Raw genomic sequence first — 21,386 nt, forward strand, 5'->3', positions numbered from 1 at the left:
AAAAGCCTTGCTGTACCTATACCCCTGTCTGTTTCTCCAGTGGACATTCTGCTTTTCCCTGATCCAGAATTTTAGTGCACTACGGGCCATACATTTGGGTATTCTCAGTACTGGCTCTGGACCAAAATAGGATGCCGTTGTGGCCCGGCACCCAGAATAATTTAATTCTGTTCCTTCGAGCCAGAGCTCCCAGTTGACCTAGGCATTCCCAGACGAGTCTCGACGATACCTTTGGGCTCATAAGCGCCCCAAATGCCGCCTGACTGTCTCAGCATATATTAATGCGCTTACCTGAATAAGCTCTTATATTGTTTTCTCTCGCACATTGTAGAATGGCGAAGATTTCTGCCTGGAATACGGTTGAGTGTTTACACAAGGAAAAGGATAAAACTGACTTTGTTGTACTTTTGTCATTGCGGTGTGGACAATTTGTCTCAAGTTTGTCTTGTCAGAAGTCTCCATTTTTTATGACAAGTCTGTCTTGTTTTTGTCCCAAAATCGTGTTTACTTTTTGTCACCTTGGTCTGAACCCGGCATAACAATAAATTATTACAAGTGCTAAATATCAAAATTTTATTAAAATTAAATTACATTTAAAAATGACGCTGACAACTTAAGGTATGTCGGGTTTTGACTAGTATTTGATTTGAAAGTTACCTTGTTCAGTTTTAATTTAAAAATAGATGCAGTTTTTCTCAAATTACTGAGCTTGTTCAAAATTGTTCAAATTTGGCATGTGTGTTTACCAAACGTTGACTATTAAAAAATCTATTTACATTATCAAAATAAATAGGGGAGCCAATATTTGTAGAGGTCAAAGTTTGCATGAGATTTCCTATGTTTCCAGCGACGATGCACCATCCAGTATATACCTGTAGTAATTGCCAATATACCGGGTGCGTCTCGAAAGTGGCTCACCCCTATAACTTGTTTATTTTTTCAGATAAAATATCGAGATTTAGTATGTTAGTATATAACATAAATTAGAATTGATTGACATATTCAATTGTTTTCGGTCACTTCCTGCTAGAGATGAGAATTCTAGTTCCTTGGGAGGAACTAGTTCCTTAGTTCTAGTTCCTCCAGAGGAATAATTCCTTGAACTAGGTCTTTAGTTCACAATAGTTTCCGACTAACATTGACATCCCCCTTGCTTGCTAATGCGTTTCGTTGTCAGTCAGAACTATTCACAGTATGTATGATCTATATAATTTTTATAATGTACGGAGATATAACGAGACGTGTAATTGTGTATGTTAAAAACATATAGGTAAGTTTTATTGCAGATAAAAAAAAATAAAAAGACTCAAATCAGAATTTAAAAAACTATCACAAATCAGTTTGGAGCAAATATTACAAAAAATTTACGAAAAATTACGTTTTTCCTCACTTCAAGCTTTTGTTTTTGTCTAAAAATTCAGAATATCTACTTCGTTTCATAAGATATTTCTTAATTTTAGCGACCTAAAGTGAAACATTCCCATAAAATATTTAAAAAACAAACTAAAAATCAAAAACAGTATCCACGACAATTTTCTGTGGTAATTACGCCGCGCCGTCTGTGGCAATAGACAAGGCCGAATCCATCGTCATCGCCTTGTATTATATCTCGGATCGGCCGACTGAATAGATTCCCGCGAACTAGTCTTTTAATAGTTCCTCTATGTCCGGATCCGATAATATATGGCTGGCACTCCCCACGCCTGCCTAGCATCAATCGCGCTGGCTGATCCATACGTAAACTAGTCTTTTTTTAAAATTTAGTTCCTCTAGTTCCTTTAAAGGTGCGGATCCGATAACATACGGCATACGGCTGGCACTCTCCACTCCTGCCTAGCATCGATCGCGCAGGCTCGATCCGTTCGTACGTAAACTAGTCTTTTATATGGTCTTTTATTTAGTTTAATTCCTCTAGGTCCGGATCCGATAACGTACGGCTCGCCTCCCCACTCCTGCCTACCATCGGGCTACGTGCGCTAGCCGATCCGTTGCCGTCGCATATTATTCTATATCGGTCACAGTCTCGATGCCGGAACAGGTACCTGAGGAGCTAGTTCTTTGAGAAACCGGGAACTAGTTCCTTTCATTCCGGGGTCGGAATAGTTCATTGGAACTAGTTCGTTCACGAACCACACATCTCTACTTCCTGTTTCACCGGAAATGACTACGACTTTTGATTTTTAAATGGCATCCTCGGTATTTTGTTACTTTCTTCGATAGAAAATGACACTGTGAATACAATGATATATCATAATATCTCAAATTTTGACATTTTCGAATATGGTTTATTTTAAATTTTAACGTGCGATTTATAACGACAATTTGACTCGAAATACCCAGTGTGTGGTACCAAATTATTCGTAAAAAAATGCTTTTTCCAAATATGCTAAAGATCTACCCTCGTTCCATTTGAAAAAATTGAGATAAGATTAAAAATACGATTAAGGCATCTTTTAACAGATCAGAACAAAAGACAAAAAACATTATACAATCAAATCTATTTTTTCAAGGCTCCTTGATTAAAAATTAGTGTTTTTAACACACCATGGCACTCTAGACTGAAATTTAAAATACAATTTGGGCTTTAAACGAAAATGTCAAAAGTTGACACATGATATGTCATTCTATTCAGAGTGTCATTTTCTATCAAATAAACTAAAAAAATACCGAGGGTTCCATTTAAAAATCAAAAGTTGTAGTCATTTTCGATGAAGCAGGAAGTGACGCACTTAATTGCACCCTGTATTTATATTATATATTTTAGTATTAGAAAAACATTCCGAGTCAGAAAAGCGTTAAATTTTCTATTATTTTACAAACGGAAACGGTCTCTTAAAACCAAATTGAGTCGTTGTTCGAACGGATTGTCGATCCGCTGGCCCAAAACCCCCACCACCCTTTTCAATGATCCTTCGCTTTTGTATTCGCTATAGCAGGGTCATGTTTAAGCTTCCGCCCTAAGTGGAAAGGTTGTCTGGAAAAGCAAAGAGAGAAGGAATTCTTTTAGCAGCAGCCGTGGTAGAGTGTGTGTGTTGTTTTAGATACGGATGCTATCGGTATCGGGGAGATTGAACGATAAGCGGGCTTATTCGATTTTATTCCGTCCTTCAAAGCCATTTTATTGCTGAATGATTGAGCTATATTGTACGTTAAGATGGGCGTTTGTATATCAACAGGTTCTTAATTTGATTTGCACAAAAATAAGTTCTCATTTTTTACATTATAATTACATGATGGATAGAAAAATTCTATATTTATTTCATTATTGTAAACTACACAAAAAAACACAAAAAAAAGCAAAAAGGGTATGGAAACAATGTCAGTAAAAATAAATGCATATTTCAACAAAATTTCAACTGTATAAACAAAAATAAATAGTAGTGTTAATATTAAATATGAAAATAGTATTAAGAATGAGTTCAAACGATAATAAAGAGACTGCAACAACATCAATTATTAAAGTTACAATAAAAAAATAACAAATTTAACAATTTCGCAGTATGATCGACTTCCTACAAATAATACTTTTTAGATAGTTCAACTTACGGTAGCGAGCATAGTTTTACGCACCGGTTTTGCTAGTGGGGTCATAATTGGGGCTATTTCGGCTATTAAAAAAAATTTTAAAGGTAAAAATTTATAATTTTAGAAGATGTTAATAAAGCATTTGATTACTATTTGATTAATAAAAGTATACCATTAATATTGTACACATTATATTTTATCCTCTCATATTCTTTAATTTTTTGATTATGTAATGAGCACTTTGTTTACTCACTTGTTTCGTCGAACTGCTTAAATCCATTTTTAGCCGACCATACCAACAGGTATGGTAGGCTATTAAGATCGGTAAATTTTTTTTAATTTCACTCAAAATGAGTTATTTGGGTCATAAATGATCTAAATACAAAATATTTTCATGGTGTCTGTCTGTCCGTCTGTCCTACTGTAACACGATAACTCAAAAACCGCTAAACCAATTTTAACCAAATTTGGCACAAAAATACTGTGGCACCCGAGAATCTGGCCATTAGTTTTTGGTGGGGGTGGGGGGTTGGTAAGGGGGTATGGGAGGGGGTTAAAAATTTAAAAAAATCGTAACTCCAAAATTACAGTAGCTAGCGAAACGCAGTTTTCAATTTAAGATTAGTTATAATATTTACAACAAAATTTGTAATAACATCAAAATCAGTCAAAGTCGCAGTTTTTGAGATATTCCGTGTTTCCGTAGTCCGTTTTTGAGAAAATCTGTGTGGAGAACTCCAAACTTACATCGGACGCGACCCCAGGTGGCGGATAGGGGAAATAACCGCGGACCAAAATTGGAAAAATTCCTTTACTTTGAAACTAAAAGAACTGCCTACCAACTTTTTATTAACATATTATAGTATGGACGGCTATACGTTCCTCCCGGCGCCAATTTTTGCTTTTGATCAAATCGGTGTGAAAAACTATAAAGCTATAAAATGTTGTTTCGGAAGAGTTGAATATCCGGGAAAGTTGAGTTACTGAATGTTATTGCACCCACCAATGCCCTAATTACGCTCCCCTTTACGCGTTAACATTTTTTCGGCAATTTTATTAACATTTGAAATTGTCACAACACAACACGACACCTAGTTAGGATTCTTTTTCACTTATTTGTACTACCCGAAACGGCATTACATCACACAAACCTCGTACCTGTGTGTTTTATAGTTTCAATAACTGCACTAGCAACAAACTAAAATACGTAAATATTATGACAAAGCCACGATTTCAATATTATTTTAATGCGATCAACATGAATTGTAACCGGGACGGCTGAAATACATAGTAAAAATTTATGATTTCTGAAGTATACAGCGCTGGGGTCGGAATTTTTTGAAATCAACTGAAATGCACCCAGCCTATAATCTGTCACATATCTTTTTATAGTAGAACTGTCATTTCCATTTAAGTTTCTCAGTCCTGAAAATTGACAACATTTTTTGACTAAAAAATTTGATTTTAAACTTTATTTAACCCAATTAAAAAAATATCAGTCTTTATACAGGGTGTCCCAAAAATAAGTGCAAATATTTTAACTGGTAGTATATTTCGGCCTCAGAAACACTCCCATGAGGTATTTTTTGCAAAAAAAAATTTTTGAAAATTTGGAATTTTGTGAAAAAAAAATTGGAATTTTTTTAAATTTTAAGTTAAAAACATTTTTTTGATAATATGGCAACATAGGTAGTAGCTTAAATTTACATGAAAGAAAATCCAGAAAAGATCCAGCGGTTCTCAAAATTTTAGCAAAAAATGATTTTTTTTGGAAATTTTAGTAAAGTAAAGTAAAGTAACTCAGTTATTTTGGACTTATTTGAAAAACGGTAAAGAGAAAGAATGTTTCTTTTGACCAGATCTACCACCCCTTAAAATATTTGCACTTATTTCTGGGACACCCTGTATAGAAGAATTGAAAGTTTGTTTACATTAATTTTCTAATCAAAATATTGCAACACCTTTAGTACAATTAATTAAAATTTCAAAAGAAAATTAAATGTTAAAAACGTTATTTTGAAACATAATTTTTAACACTAAAACTGTTTTTCTATTTATCATATCTAGGAAAAATCGAAATATCTCGTTTTAATCTTATTATATTTTTAGAAATATCTCTCAAAAATTATATTCTTGGAAAATGACTAACAGGTCTTATAGACCATCTCTATCCTTTTTTTCTTTTTCTTGTTTTTAAATGATTTTTAATAGAGTATTTATACAGGGTGAGTCTTCAGTAATTCCAAATATTTTAGTGGTGGTGTATTTCGATCTCAGAAACACATTTAACGAATTTTTTGATTTTTTTGATTTTTTTTAGTTTTTAGTTAAAAAAACATAATTTCTTGATAATATGGCAACATAGGTAGTAGATTAAATTTACAAGAAAGAAAATCCAGAAGAGATCAAGTTTTTTTTGCAAAATTTCAAAAAAAATCATTTTTTTTTTAATTTCAAAGTAAAATGACTCGATTATTTTGGACTTATTTGAAAAACAGTAAAGAGAAAATATGTTTCTCTTATCGAGATCTAGCAGTCCTGAAAATATTTGCACTTATTTAAGACTGACCCCGTATAAATAGATATTTAAACAAAAAAATATAGAGAATAAAAGTTAAGATTTGAAATTGACAGCAGGAGAAAATTTGATTTTAAACTTTATTGCTTCATTACCTCCATCTTCAGCTTAAAGCAAAAAAAAACATATCACCTTACATTTGATCTATGACGTCTATTCGACGCAGTTCACAATCCCATTAAAACTAACTTGAAACTTTTAAAACTCTCCCGCGAGACCTCTTATCAAAATGGAATATGTAACAGGACGTCCTGGCCGTTTTCGTTTTCTCTTTTTCTTCTTTAACATTCTTTTTCTTCTTCTTTTTCAAAACTAGGAAAAAAAGCCGAAAATCTCCCGAGGGAACGTTTCCGAACTGGTCCCAATATGTATTTTCTGGAACGGATATGCACGTTTTCCGTAAGTAGGGAAGAACTACGTAGTTCTGCGGTTTTGTTTGCTCATTCACGTTTAAAAATTCGCGCTGGGAATTTTTAAAGGGTTTAGATCGAATTCCCCCTTCTATAAGTAGGTTAAAAGTTTTTTAGGATTATTTATTTTTCTACCACATACGTATCTCAAATAATATGATAAAGCATTAAATACACTCACCGGCACGAAAAACGGGCACCTTTAAATTTTGATGTACCTATTTTAAAATTTAATATATTTTGTAGCTAAATTATTTGACTTTTTCAGTATCTTTCTAAATTAAAAAAGTTCTCTGTCAATTATACGAGGAAAAATAAAATGTTGATATTTTGGTGAAAGTTTAAAACACCCTGTGGAATATGTTAATAAAGCAAGGAATTTATAAATGATTTGATTACTTAGGTACATATTTTTTCAATAGTTTGTTTTGTGATTCATCTCAATAGCTTGATTTTTATTGGAGAAATTCGCATTTGAATAAGGCAATAACGATTTAAGCAATATTTGTATTGAAAGCATGCTTTTGGGTCTTTTTCAACACACTTATAAAATAGTGTTTAATGTTTTTGTAATAGTGTCATTGGAAAGTCATATTATTATTATTATTTATTGGCGTTTACTCTGGTAGAGATGGTTTTAAATTCAGAATTATCGGCTATTGCTGCTTTAATAATTGATCATCGTCGAGATCAACTTCTGGACTTAAAACCATCTCTACTAAATATCTGCACAAAAGACAATAATAATATAATATTTCAAAGACAGTGACATAAAATCCTAAATGCTATTTCATAGGTCTGTTGACTAGGACCAAAAAGCAAAAAGAATTGTTTTAATGGAAAAATTACGAAAAAAATGTTAAGAGTCTTCTTCCAAAGCAAATATCTCCAAAAAAAGTTATTCGGATGAACAAAAACAAGCTATCGAGAAAAGATCCACCTAGATGATTAGAAATAATTTTTAGATTTCTTGCTTTGTTAGGGTTTAGGGTTTTTTTGTAGGTATATAGATTGTTCTATTCCAGTTGTGTTAAAACTTTATCCAGAGTGTTTCAAAAACATGTGCAATCTCTCGTATAGAGATTCCTCATGTAAAAATAAGATTTATTTTCTATATCAACATAGGTCCGATTCGGCTTTGTTTCGTACCTACAGGGTGTTAATGTCTTCATTCAACTGGCCAAAGTGTTAAATAACTACTCATTGAATCCTCATCAAAAAATATAAAAAAGTTCCTATAAACATGGGTGCGGAACAGTAGAGTGTCGTGGATAAAAGGGCGGAGGGGGCGAGGACCTTAAGGGGCGTAATGATAAATAAAGGATCAAATAAATTACAAACTTTTTTTTATATAATAAGACTACATGAAAACTTCTATTTTTTTTAATTATAAATTTGTTTATTAAAAAAGTTAGTGTACAAAACAGTTATTTCAAAGATGCAAGCGTCTTGTTTTAACCGATTTAAAAGAATCAATTATTTCGTCTATATTTAGATCCTGGGCTGGGTCTGCTTCAACACTGAGAAGTGATAAATAATTGGTTCTGTTCTGCACCCTATTGGTGGCTATAGTGTAAAAAAAACCCTCAATAATGCACATAGAGATGGATATGAAGACTCTAGGTCATTGGAAATTAAAAATGATAAATATTCGTCAGGTGCAAGTTTGTTGTCATCAGCATTAATTTCTTCTAATAAACTGGAATATAAACAAAAATGTTTATATTTAATTTTATTTATTACAATAAACAATTAAATTTTTGGCATATATTAAGGAAGTCTTCAAAACGATTCTCTAGAGTACCAGTTAAAATGTCTAAAGTGCCATAAAACACTGATATCTTGATATTATCTTCAGAATTTTGATGTAGGTAATCATTCTGGATTATTTGTCTTTTTCAGTGTCTTTTTGTTTTTGTTGACGTATTGCATTTATTTGCCAAAATAGTAGCCTGTTTTTAAAAGTTTAAAATATTTTTCACTTCTAATGATTTGAGATCTACAGTTACCGCAGTAATCATATGAGCAGCTGTACATAACTTGATATTAACCTTTTGCAAGTGATTGGACAATATATTAATTTTATTCAGCATTTCATTATAATCGATTATATTTCGGTGGGTAATTCCCCGAATTTATTTCCACCGCGACTGATTTCCCCTTCTTCTTTGGCGGCGCCAAACGAAAACTTTGAAATGAAAACTTTCGTGCGTATTATACGCCTACTTCATTAGAGATTTAAATTATTAAATACAAGTAAACATTAAAAAACAAAAAAAATATGAGAAATATATACGTCATTTTTTTATCTTGAAGAGCTAAGGGCACGGTATAGGGGACCGTTTGTTTTTGCGTTAAATTTAGTTTATCTATTTTTTTTTCAAAGGGCGCCAGAGACGCTAAGCGCATAGGGGCGGAGGGGACGTTCGCCCCTCCTGGCCTATACGACACACCACTGCACTGGTGCGGAAATGCATAGTTTTAAAGTTACAGAATGAACTCAAAAAAAATATGGTAATTATCTTAAATACCATTATTTTTCTTTATATTTGCTGTAGGTAACTGTAATAAACATCCGTGATATATTTATATTAAATTTAATAATAAATTAGATTAAATAAATAATTTATTAATTTTTTTAATTATGATTAATAAAATTGCTTTTATGTCATCAAAGAGGTCGAAATCGACAAAATGTCAAGATACAACTTTTAATAGGCATTAATCGGTCTACACAATTATATTAACAAGAGAAAAAGTCAGTGGAGCACATACCTTTTTTAGAAAAATGTTCCAATGACATCCCATAATATGCACGTCTCTGGTGAATCTGTCGAAACTTTTTTAGCATTACAACATGTAGCACTTCTAATAACTATTACCCTCAAAATTTCATTCGAATCACTAAAAGCATTTGAAAGAAAATTATAATAAATAAAAAAAAAATATTAAAACTTTAACCACTTGTAGCTACGAAACAACGCAGAATCTATGTTAATATAAAAAATAAATCTTATTTTTACATTATGATTCTCTCCACGCGAGATGGCACATATTTTTGAAACGCCCTGTATATTTAGTTATACTATCGCAATCTAATCATAATTTTTAAAGTGTTTTCATTACATTTTCTACAGAAAATGTCTCACCAAAATGTCCCTTTGACACGAACGAGCCTTATCCGTTAATCAAGTTTTTGGGCCGCTAATGCCACAGCCACTTTTTTTAATTGCGCCCAAATTAGCCCGTCTTCCCCTCGTTCGCCATGTCAGTATCTCTCTTATGTAAGCCCATACTCGCAAAAAGCTAATCCTTTAGCTACACCAGGGATAATCTGGGGTTCAAGTAAAATCCATACACCGTCTGCCAGTCGTTCTTTTTTTCATCTCTAGTTAATCCTTTGTAAAAACGAAAATGGCGCAAAAAACTGACGCGTCGCTCGGTAAATCAATTTTAACTTTCCTTCCGTCTGGACCCTATTGTCAAAGTAATGTTTTGTAGTAATGGGAACTATCGAATGAAAATATTCGATAGTTTCAATTCAATCGTACTAAAATTAAAATCCAGTTTTATTAAAATCCAACTTTGTCGCATTTCGGTTTATTTCCAGTTGATTTGACCCACTTCGGTTTGCGTCGACCTACTTTCAATTCTTAAAAGGGCCTGAAAACTACTCATGGGAAGGGCGTGGGTGGATTTTTTTTGGCGTTTCCTGTTGCCTCGTTCAATTTTGTTTCGTTTTGAGCTATTTTCAAAACGTGGCGGTATCTGTACCCGAGGCAAAGGATTTTTTTTATAAATCTCAGTAAAATAAGTAAACCTAGACAATTCTAAAATAGCTCTTGTAAATTGTATATGTTATGTTTGTTTATGCGACCTTAATTGATTACTATAACAATAGTATTGCTTGACAAGTAATACTGGCAACATCAACAATATATCGAACTGATTGGGAAAATTACTGATTGACCCGATGTCAATAAAAGATACTTTTATATATAATAATAACATGGTTTGATATAAATTCATTCAAAAATAAGAAATACATAGACATTTTTAAATAGTTTAGCACCATGGATTATAAACTATAAAAGGCGGACCGCCAGAACAGTTAGTCACTGCGTATTGCCCTGCACCTTTATGATTTTAAGTTTTAGAAATACATTTTTTTACTTTATTGTAATTAGTAATGTTAGACAATGATTAGAACTAAATATTCTTGTGTAACTTAAAGGTGTAGCCAATTTAATATACCATCGGTAACTGTTTTTTAAATGCACTGTTTTTGATTTTTCATATCAGTTTAATATAGTGGTATTACATTACACTCCATTACAAATTAATGATATTTATTTATACTCCGTGTTTACTTATTTTTCTGAAGCCACCACAACGTTTAACCTTGAGAGCTTGATAGTACCATAAATATAATTAATCTGGGTTAACAATAACAAACAAACAACCAATCACGGCGCGTCTCGATCTACATCAGGAAACATGGGAACTAATGTTTATAGCATGGGCTTATATTTGTGTTTACTTCTGAAAGTATTTCCAGAAATGTTTGGCAAAATGTTTTACGAAATATTTCCAGAAATATTTGGTAAAACATTTCGAACATAGTATAGAAGCTGTTTTAAATTGCCAGCAATGAACGTAACGTCGTGGTAACGACGTTACGTTCATGAGAGTAAAGAGTAAATGAGAATCATGCCTTATTCGAAAAAAATCATTACTCGCCTCATTTGGTAATCATTCGATAGACTATTTCATTCCATAGTTTCCATCACTAGTGGTTTGACATACGCATATCAAAGAAAAAAATGTTAAAAAACTAAAAGGATTTTGTATTTAAAATCTATTTTATCATTTTCCAATTTTAAGAAACGAAACAATGAAAAGTATTCTTTTACATAAAAAACTTTTCTTCTTAAATATTTTAAATCCATAATCGCCATCCCAAACAACCATTTTTACTCCATTAACTCCAGTATATAAAATCGCTCAAAGGACCAACCGAGAAACTTCTTTTTCGTTCCAAACTCTAAACGTCTCCTTTTACCTCTCCTCTTGCCTCCCCCCGAACTGAACTCCGTCATTTCTCCTCCGTCGCTTTTACTTTAAACCTTTCATAAAATCCGACTTAAAGATATCAGCCATTTTACGATTATACCGCAACCTTCGAAAATTCTTTACGTCACCGTCATCTTCACTCTCTCCTTCCTACTCTCTCCATTAAGTTTGGGAAGATATGTAATTGATGTAGGCAAGCGGGAATATCTCAAAACACCTAAGGAAAGGGATTTTAGCAATATAATTTCGTCATCGGGTTTCAAAATCGCTGCGGGGTGAAAATTAGCGAGCTATCTTTACGTCCTTTTGTGTTCCCCATCTGAAGTTTTTAAATGGCCATTCCGTATTTTATTAGGCTTAATAAAACAACGGCGGTTCGTGCTAATGGTCACAAGGCCGCGTACCCGCTTTTTATGATACAGCGTGTCTCTTAAGTGAGTACAGAATACAGAATATTTAAATACAGTTCATACCAAATCAACTTTTAGTCACGTGATTAAGCTTGACAGGCACAGCGTTGCCCACTTTTATATATTTTCTTTTAATCACAATATTTTAGGAAATATAAAGAAATTAATATAAAATATATAAACAGTTCTTATTTACATCAACTAAACTAACTTTCTTAATAGCACTTAAGGGACATAAAGGGTCATTACTACCGCTTTCCCGTTCAAAATATTCTAACAAAGTTACGATGAGTTTATTACGGTTATTAAGCTATCTTGTACACTTCGCACAAAGAGGTTCTAAAAAGGACAATGTCCGACTGCAAGGTCTGCTAGTAAACATTTTTAAGCTTAAAGTATCACAGCGCTATTTATTTAAACCAAAAACTCGTAATACCTAACCTAAAGTGTCAAAACGAATAACAATGTCAGGAAATAAATAAATAAATGCGGCAACTTGACATTTTTTACAGCAGAGCTACCACCTGAATCCCCAGCGCGGTTTAAATTCCAGTTAGTCAGTACGACGCCGAATATATCCATGGTTGGCAACAATGGATTTAAAAATCGCGCCCTCGATTGCGTAACTAAAAGTTTAACTGACATCAAGATATATATAATACGACTGTTTCATTCCTATGATATATGATTTCTATCACTATTTCATTTCCATCACTAGTAAAAAAAACAACGCTTTATTGTACAAAAAGCCAAAACAGCTTCATCGACAAAGCATTCACAAAACAAAAAAGCATAAAAGCAAATATACAAATAATAAAAAAAAAGTCATACAATACAAATCAATTCAAAAAAATTTACGTCATAAAATTACAAATAAAACATATATGGACATTGCAGAACACAGGCGTATCTAGAAAATTTTACAAAAGGAAAACTGTAAATGGATAAAATCATGTTATATATCATAAAATCAAGAGTTATAAAATATTAAATATTAAATACTAGACCTTTAACCAGTGTGTGAGATGATCAAAATTTTAAAATTCAAAATTGTTCATGATTAAACATCAACAAAAAAGTCGTTTACCCCGCATATAGGGCTCTCTCCAGTAAGTATGATTTCAGAGCTTTGCGAAATGCGGGAAGGAATGAAAGTGACTTGATATTCGAAGGCAAATGATTGTACATTTTCTTGGCATTGTACAGTATTGAGCCCTTAACTAGTTCTAAGCTCGTGGTTGGCAGATAAATATCGGGCTCCGCATTCCTAAGTGGATAGTTGTAAGAAGGCCCTTCCGGAATAGAGAATATGTGCTTGCGGATTAAGCAAACGGATTCAAAAATGAATAAGGAAGGAAGAGTCAGTATTATGAAATTTTTAAAGAAATTCTGGCAGTGAGTTCTACTGTTTAGTCCCAATAAGTATCGAACTGCTCTCTTTTGAAGTTTGAAAATACGATCAAATTTTGTCGCGCAGCAAGTACCTATTTAGTATTTTGACATATGCATATCAAAGGAAAAAATAGTCACATTTACTAAATGAATTTTGCAGCTAAAATCTATTATTTCCAATTTTAAGACACCAAACAATGAAAAGTATTATTTTACATAAAAAACGTTTCTCTCAAATATTTTGATATTTATATCCTTTATTTTCATCTCTATAAAACTCTCATACCAAATTTTGCTATTCCAACTTCATAAACAATGGTACCACTGACAATTTGTTACGACACTGCAATTTAACATTTGTTTAAACAATTAAATATTTCACAAACTATTAATTTTAGGTATATAACATTATATATAAAAATAGGGTGTTGCCTTAAAAAAATATGTTATATCCGCCACACTTTTTTGAAGCTGCATACTCTATAATAATTTTAAAATGTGCATTTGAACCTTCCCTATAACTTTTATATTTAACATTTTTTGTAAACCTCGAAACAAATGAGATAATGGACTTTATCGTTGACTCACCCTGTACAGTATATCTACCCGTTCTGTAGCTACGGGGTATCTTTGAGGGAGAAAAAGATATTCTCTTGATGTTTCTCCTAAAAACTTAGACGACGCGTCCCATCAATAAAAATTCGACAAATTTGCAAGTAGCCAATGAAATGAGTGGGCGGAGTGGCTCTCCCGCTTCTATTTATGTACCGATTTATAAAATATATTGCTGTTTATTTAAATGTTTTTTTTTTGTTCACATTCCTTTCATAGACACAGATCCAGTAGACGTACTTTACAGTCCTTAGCTGCAATCCATTATAAAGTTGAAAAGCTGACAAAGGGCGCCAGCGATTTCATAGCGATAACCTTACTTAAGTCGATCGTCTCGATTCGAAGTTTTCATGCGAAGGTTCGTGGGCGTCTAGCCATTAAGATGGACCAAAAAAACTAATCGAAAAAAGATACACCTACATGATAAAGTAATTTTGAGAATTCCTTGCTTTTTTAACATATTCCACTGGGTATTCCAAACTTTCAACAAAATAACAACATTATGTGTTGCCTCGTATAATTGACAGATGGGAAATTTCATTTTTTATTTAGAAAGAGATATTAAAAAGACAAATAATTTAGCTACATATCTATACTAATATATAAAATCCTTAAGTGATCCTGCTCAAACTACTCAACGTAAGAAGCTCAATTTTGACATACAGGTTGATTCTAGGGTGTAGAGGTTCGATAAGAAGGGATTTTTCGAGATTCCAGTTCCAAGAGGAAACCACCCCTCAAATATTACAATATTTTTTATTTAAGAAACGGTCAAGTTTCCGAAAAAAACGCCTAAACATATAGTATATTTTATTTCGTTTTTTTACATATTTTAAGATTTTTTAAAAATGTATACAGGGTGTTTCGAAAAATCTGGTCATTCATTAATCATGATCCTGCTGCTTAAAGCACTTGACGTGAAAAGCTGATTTTTAGAAAACAGACTGACATTAGGGTGTAGAGGTTCGAATATAAGGGATTTTTCAAAATTCGAATTCTAAGGGGGTGAAACTATCCCTAAAATATTAAAATATTTTTTATTTAAAAACCGGTGAGTTTTTCGGAATAACTCTTAAACACGTATATTTTATTTTGTTGTTTTACATATTTTTTATAAATTTATACAGGGTGTTTCATAAAATTTGACCATTGAGTAATCACGATTTTGCTTAAACTGCTTGGCGTTTAAAGCTGATTTTTGGCCCACGGATTGGCTGTGGTATGTAGAGGTTCGATAAGGAGGGATTTCTCGAATCTCAAATTTCAAGAGGGTGAAAACGCCCCTCAAATATTACAATATTTGTTATTTAAAAAACGCTTAGTCTTTCGGGAAAACGCTTGGACAAGCATAATTTATTTGTTTTTTTTACATATTTTGAAATTTTTTAAAAAATCATACAGGGTGTTCCAAAAAGTTGGGTAATTTCTTAACCACGATTCTGGTTAAACTGCTTGACGTAAAAAGCTTATTTTTGGCAAACAGATTTTTCGAAAGTCAAATTCCAACGAGATGAAACTACCCCTCAAATATTACCAAGTTATATAATAATATCGCCATATTGTTTTTTCTCGTGCTGACATAAATGTGAAAATTTTTATCCAGTTTGTATGTTAATGGAAATTCTTGCTTTGCTTTATCACCACCATAACAAAAGATTAATTCGACGCGAACGAAGTCGGTGGTACACGCTAGTTATGATATATACAAGGTCCATCAATAGTGCGTCGGGCATCTGTAGGTCCTATAATAAAAAAGTTAGGAACTTTGTTTAAGTGCAAACCTAAAGTATGTATTAGGATGTATTTTTTAAACGAGTCGATTAAATAAAAATTTATATTAGACCTTTTTTAAATAACGTTCTATTTCCTAAAAGAAAATGTATTGATTTTTACAAAACACTGATTTTTTGAAACGCAATAAAATTCCAAAAACAAAATATTAGATCTTTCCTGCGTTTTCTGTCTTGTAAATTTAATCTACTACCTGTATTGCCATATTATCAATAAATTATGTTTTCTACATAAAAACTAAAAAAAAATCCAATTTTTTTTCAAAAAATTCCAAATTTTCAATTTATTTTTTGCGAAAAAAACTCGTAATATAATATATACTCGTAGGTATCTGGAGTGGAAATATACTACCCCTAAAAATATTTGCACTTATTTAAGACTCGCCCTGTATAAATATATAAAAATATTAAAAGTTTATAGATTCCGAACTATAGAATTATAGTAATACAACTATAAAATACTGTCTGATGTCTACCGCTTTCTGACATGGAAAAGTCAATCAGAGAGCAGACTAACCCCTCAATACAAAAAAAGATAGTTATCGCCCGGATAATCCCTTTCTCCAGATTATCCTCCCCTCTCGTCCTTATCCAGGAAATCAATTTGCACGGATTTCCTGAGGAAACCGCTTGGAGATTTTCTGATATTATTCTGTCGATAGATACGTTATTGAGTTAGATCGACTGTGGCGAAACACCCACGTTCATCCCGTTATCTCCATAGATCATTCTCCTACTAATTAATTTTAGAGGGAAAGTTTCCGCACTAGGCCTCAGTGTCACGCACAAACGCGCAGACAAGTTGAATTTAATAGCCTTGAAACTACAGGGTGCCTCAATATTCCGTGGATATAGAACTACTGCGTATTTTTGGAATCAAAATAAGTTCAAAGTGCTTCGTTTGTCCGTTAGAATTTTAACTTCTCCATCATTGAACTTAAAAAAACACAATTTTTAAGATATTTCAATAACCATGGACATAAACTACTGCGTATTTTTGGAATCAAAGTTCCTTGAACATAATTTACCCCTTTTTTTATAAGTAAACGTAGTACATAAGTATATCCGTTAGAGGGCACTAGATTTTAAAAAAATAAACACATTTTTCAAGATATTTTAAGAACCGATTTGTTCCGATTTTAATGAGAATTGGGGTGCCTATATTTTGCTAAGCGCTTTAACATTTGACTTTGAAAAAAATCAAGAAAAAGTACGGGAAGGGTGAAAACTAGGGTTTCCGGAACCGGAACCGTTTTTCGGAACCGGAAATTTCGGTACCACGCCTCTAAGGAACCGGGATTTCCCGTTTTTTTCGGTACTTTCAGTACTGGCTAATTTTTTGTTCAATGATGGCACATTTCATCAATCAGCAAGCAAAGAATGGTTTTCAAAAATAAAACCGAGAGAAATTATGTGTTTTTTAATGAAAATAATTATTAAATAATCAGCCAAAAAAATGCAAATTTCTATAAAAACAACATAAAATATAACTAATATATTGAGAAACATTGTACTTAATAATAAAATTACATATCTAAACTTCAATAATTGTTAATAAACATTATAGGAACTTCAAAAGAACTTCAGAAGTAAGAACAATAAGAAATAACATCACTATTTATTTAGAAGAGTTTGATTTCGACCGCTAGAAAGTATCAATTAACTTTCGCATGTAACAAAAAATATTTTTTTAATTCTTACTGTTAACGAGTAAAAAAAAATTCGATACCGAAGTACCGAAAGAACCGGAAATTTTTATTTCTAGTCCGGGTTCTTTGATGGCTCAAAGTAACCGGAAAGTTATGATACTTTCGAGACCCGGTTTTTTTTCGGATTTCCCGGTTCTGAAGCCTAATCAACACAAATAAACACAAGTGAAGGAAAAACGAAAAAAATATAGAAAACTTAAAATTTACACCGAACAACATAAACCGACTTATAACTAAATTTGAAAAAAAACATTTTCAATTAAAAATTCAAATGCCTATAAAAACATAACATAAAATATAACTAATATATTGAGCAACATTATACTTAATAATAAAATAACACATCTAAACTTCCTTAATAATTGTTAATAAATATTATAAAAACTTCAAAATAACTTTAGAAGTAAGAACAATAAGAGATAATATCACTATTTATTTAGAAAGGTTTGATTTCGACCGCTAGAAAGTATCAATGAACTGTCGCACGTAACAAAAAATAATTTCATTACATTTTATTAACGAGTAAAAAAAATCGGTAGGTACCAAAAGTACCGAAAGAACCGGGAATTTTTATTTCTAGTCCGGGTTCTTTGATGGTTTAAAAGAACGGGAAATACATGATACTTTCGAAACCGGGATTTCCCGGTTCTGAAGCCTAATCAACACAAATAAACACAAGTGAAGGAAAAACAAAAAAAATTTAGAAAACATTATACTTAGTAATAAAATAACACATCTAAACTTCCATAATAATTGTTAATAAACATTATTGAAACTTCAAAATAACTTCAGAAGTAAGAACAATAAGAGATAACATCACTATTTATTTAGAAAGGTTTGAGAAAGTATCAATGAACTTTCGCATGTAACAAAAAATAATTTAATTACATTTTATTAACGAGTAAAGAAAATCGGTACCGAAAGTACCGGGAATTCTCGGTTCTGAACCCTAGTGAAAACTAACCCCACCCCTACATAAATTTTAGTAGAAATATTTTCCTACTCCACCGACCACTGATTTTTTTTGTTAAAATGGTCCTCATAGTATTTACCATATTTTTGTCTCTCTTGTAAAAAACGCCACATCTCATAGTTTTTGAGAAAACAATTATTACGAATTTTTTTAATCAAAATAAGTTTATTGGCGACAGTTTACCTCTATATAAAAGTGCTTTGTTTGTCAGTTAGAGGGCATCAATGAAAAATAAACCCGAACGTTAATTACCTAATTTAAAATTTATGAAGCTTATTGTCAAGTGTAATTTGTAATACTAACATAAAATCCCATATTTTCGCCAACTAGATTATTGCCACATAATAGATTTTACGCACCAATACATAGTTTGCTGTGACAAGAAAGATTTTTTAGAAGTCAGAAGTCAAAATGACATTCCTCGCAAATTTTGAATTATAATTAGTGGAAAAGTTAAAATTTTGTTAACTTTTTCCACTAATTTAATCTTACTACCGCTAATTTTGACGTGATCACTTATATTGATATTAGAGAAACAAACTTTTACGCTAATTATAACCACTAATTTATTCCACTAATATGGAGGTTCTGAATGAAGCTTAATTTTGATTCCAAAAATATGCAGTAGTTCTATATCCACGAAATATTGAAACACCGTATATATTAAAAAAAATCAATTGTAGTTCCTCCCTACCATTTATGTTCAAAATTTAAACAGTATCCAAATTCATATGATAATTTTGGATTCCTTAAAAAAAATTAAAAGTATGACAAATCGCAATAAAAAATTAATAAAATTAAGTGTATTAAAAAATAGAATTGATCATTTATCTTTGTTATAAAACTTTACTTCTCAAGGCAATAGATAATTAGAGGAAAACTTGTAATTTTACACCAAATTATTTAAATCAATTAAAAAGTTATCATTCTTTATATAGAAGAGTATAAAGTTTTTCTTATAATAATAGCGTTAAGACTGCAAAAAGTAACATAAAAATTTGCGAACAAAATTAATTTTCAAATCGAAAATATTTTCAACATTATTGGAATTTAAAATATTTTTTACAAAAAAAATAAAAACAATACTCTACCAAATATAATTACATAAACAAATCCAATAGAAGTTTTAATTTTATTATATTTTTAGAAATATCTGTGAAAAATTGTTAAACCTTTTTTAATTCAACTAGTATACTCCTAAAAAAAAATTTTAAAAAATTATTGTACTTACTTTGAAACAGAAAGAGCAAAATTAAAAGTCCCTTAGTGACCATCATCTTCGCCGAAGAAGACACACTTAAAAAAACTTCACATGATTCACTCAATTAAAAATCTGATTTTCCCCTCATCACAAGAACAAAATGGCACAGAATAATAATTCATAGCATCACCTCAGTGCTACGGATTCGATACACGATAAAATTTCGGCCGAAAGTAAGTAATAATTCGCGATTTTCTTTTCAAAGTCGCGTATTATCCGACAGTAAGCGACAGCAACCCCACCTGGACGGATGTCGGCGGGAAACTAAACGGTTAGATGCGCCAAAATTTGGCGATGGCGCAAAGTTGGCTAGCGGGGAACAGCTGCCAACGCGCAATCTCGCTAATATTTAGCAGCAATTATTAACAAACATATTCAAAATATTTCTTTTTTACAAATGCAAACTACTACAATATAAAAATAACATTCAATAATCAAACCAAGAATCTAAGGAATATTGCCACTAAAAACCGAAATCATTTTAGCACAAAGATCTATGAGGCAACGTATTCTTGGAATAACAAGAAGGGGCCGCAAAAGGGAATAGTGGAAAAGATAGAAAACCAGGTAAGGGATGTGATCTATTAAATTATCCATCGAATATCAATAGACATATTACTTAACAAAAATGAACTGACGAAACATCTCTCAGCCTATCAAAACCAAAAAGTTACATAATAATATAAATAAATCCAATACCAGGTGCGTCTCAAAAGTGGCTCACCTCTATAACTTTTTTATTTTTTCACATAAAAAACCGGGATTTGGTATTTTAGTTTTCGGTCACTTCCTGTTTCACCGGAAATGACTACAAGTTTTGATTTTTAAATGGCACTCTCGGTATTTTTTACTATATTCGATAGAAAAATTTGACACTCTGAATAGACTCTGAATGACACTCTGAATGACATTTTTGACATTTTCGCATATGATTTATTTGAAATTGTAACGTGCGGTTCATAACCACAATTTGACTCAAAATACCAAGTGTGTAGTACCAAATTATTCGTAAGAAAATGCTTTTTCCAAATAAGCTAATGAGCTCGTGCCAGTTAAAAATATTCAGATATGATTTAAAATACGATTTGGGCATCTTTTAACCGGTCAGGACAAGACACGAAAAGCATTAGACGATCAAATATATTTTTCCAAGGCTCCTTGATTAAAAATTGCTGTTTATTCATAGTTTTTCACAGCCATGGCATTCTAGATTAAAATTTAAAATACGATGTTTTTTTAAGCGAAAATGCGAGTGTCATTTTCTATCGAAAGCCGGTCCCAGACACTACGTGCATTTGGCGAATATTCGGTATTGGAGCTTATTCGCGTAGCGTTTGGGAGGTTTGGTTTAGACGAAGATTCGTACTTCGTCATTTTCCCGGCGGTTGTCGGTAAACTGGCACGAATCAAAGGAGCCCGTAGTGCCGCGCGGCGTAGTCAACTTCGGAATTACTCCCAGACGCTACGGCTATTTGTTAATGTGTTTTTTTTTGTTTTAGCGGCGCACAATTATTACAATATTTGTCATTGGACGCAATTTTACAAATAACGTAGCGTGTGGGAAGGTGGCCGAAGCCGCAGTACATAATTCGAATGTTCACACATTCGCCAAATGTACGTAGTATCCGAGACCGGCTGAATAAAATAAATAAA

The 21,386-nt window shown here is 32.1% G+C and overlaps 1 protein-coding gene across 1 annotated transcript in view; it reads right to left on the reverse strand.

Moving 5' to 3' along the window:
* LOC115887281 overlaps positions 1-19,975 on the reverse strand; it is a 378,504-nt gene extending 358,529 nt beyond the window's left edge. The window contains exon 1 of the mRNA XM_030906668.1: positions 19,704-19,975. Within this exon, the coding sequence (XP_030762528.1) occupies positions 19,704-19,749 (46 nt within the window). The 5' untranslated portion in view covers positions 19,750-19,975. The remainder of the gene's footprint in view (positions 1-19,703) is intronic.
* Between the last annotated feature and the right edge of the window lie 1,411 nt (positions 19,976-21,386).

The sequence above is a fragment of the Sitophilus oryzae genome, unplaced genomic scaffold, assembly GCF_002938485.1.
Source record: "Sitophilus oryzae breed Bouriz unplaced genomic scaffold, Soryzae_2.0 scaffold_562_pilon_pilon, whole genome shotgun sequence".
NCBI classification, from domain to species: Eukaryota; Metazoa; Arthropoda; class Insecta; order Coleoptera; family Curculionidae; genus Sitophilus; species Sitophilus oryzae.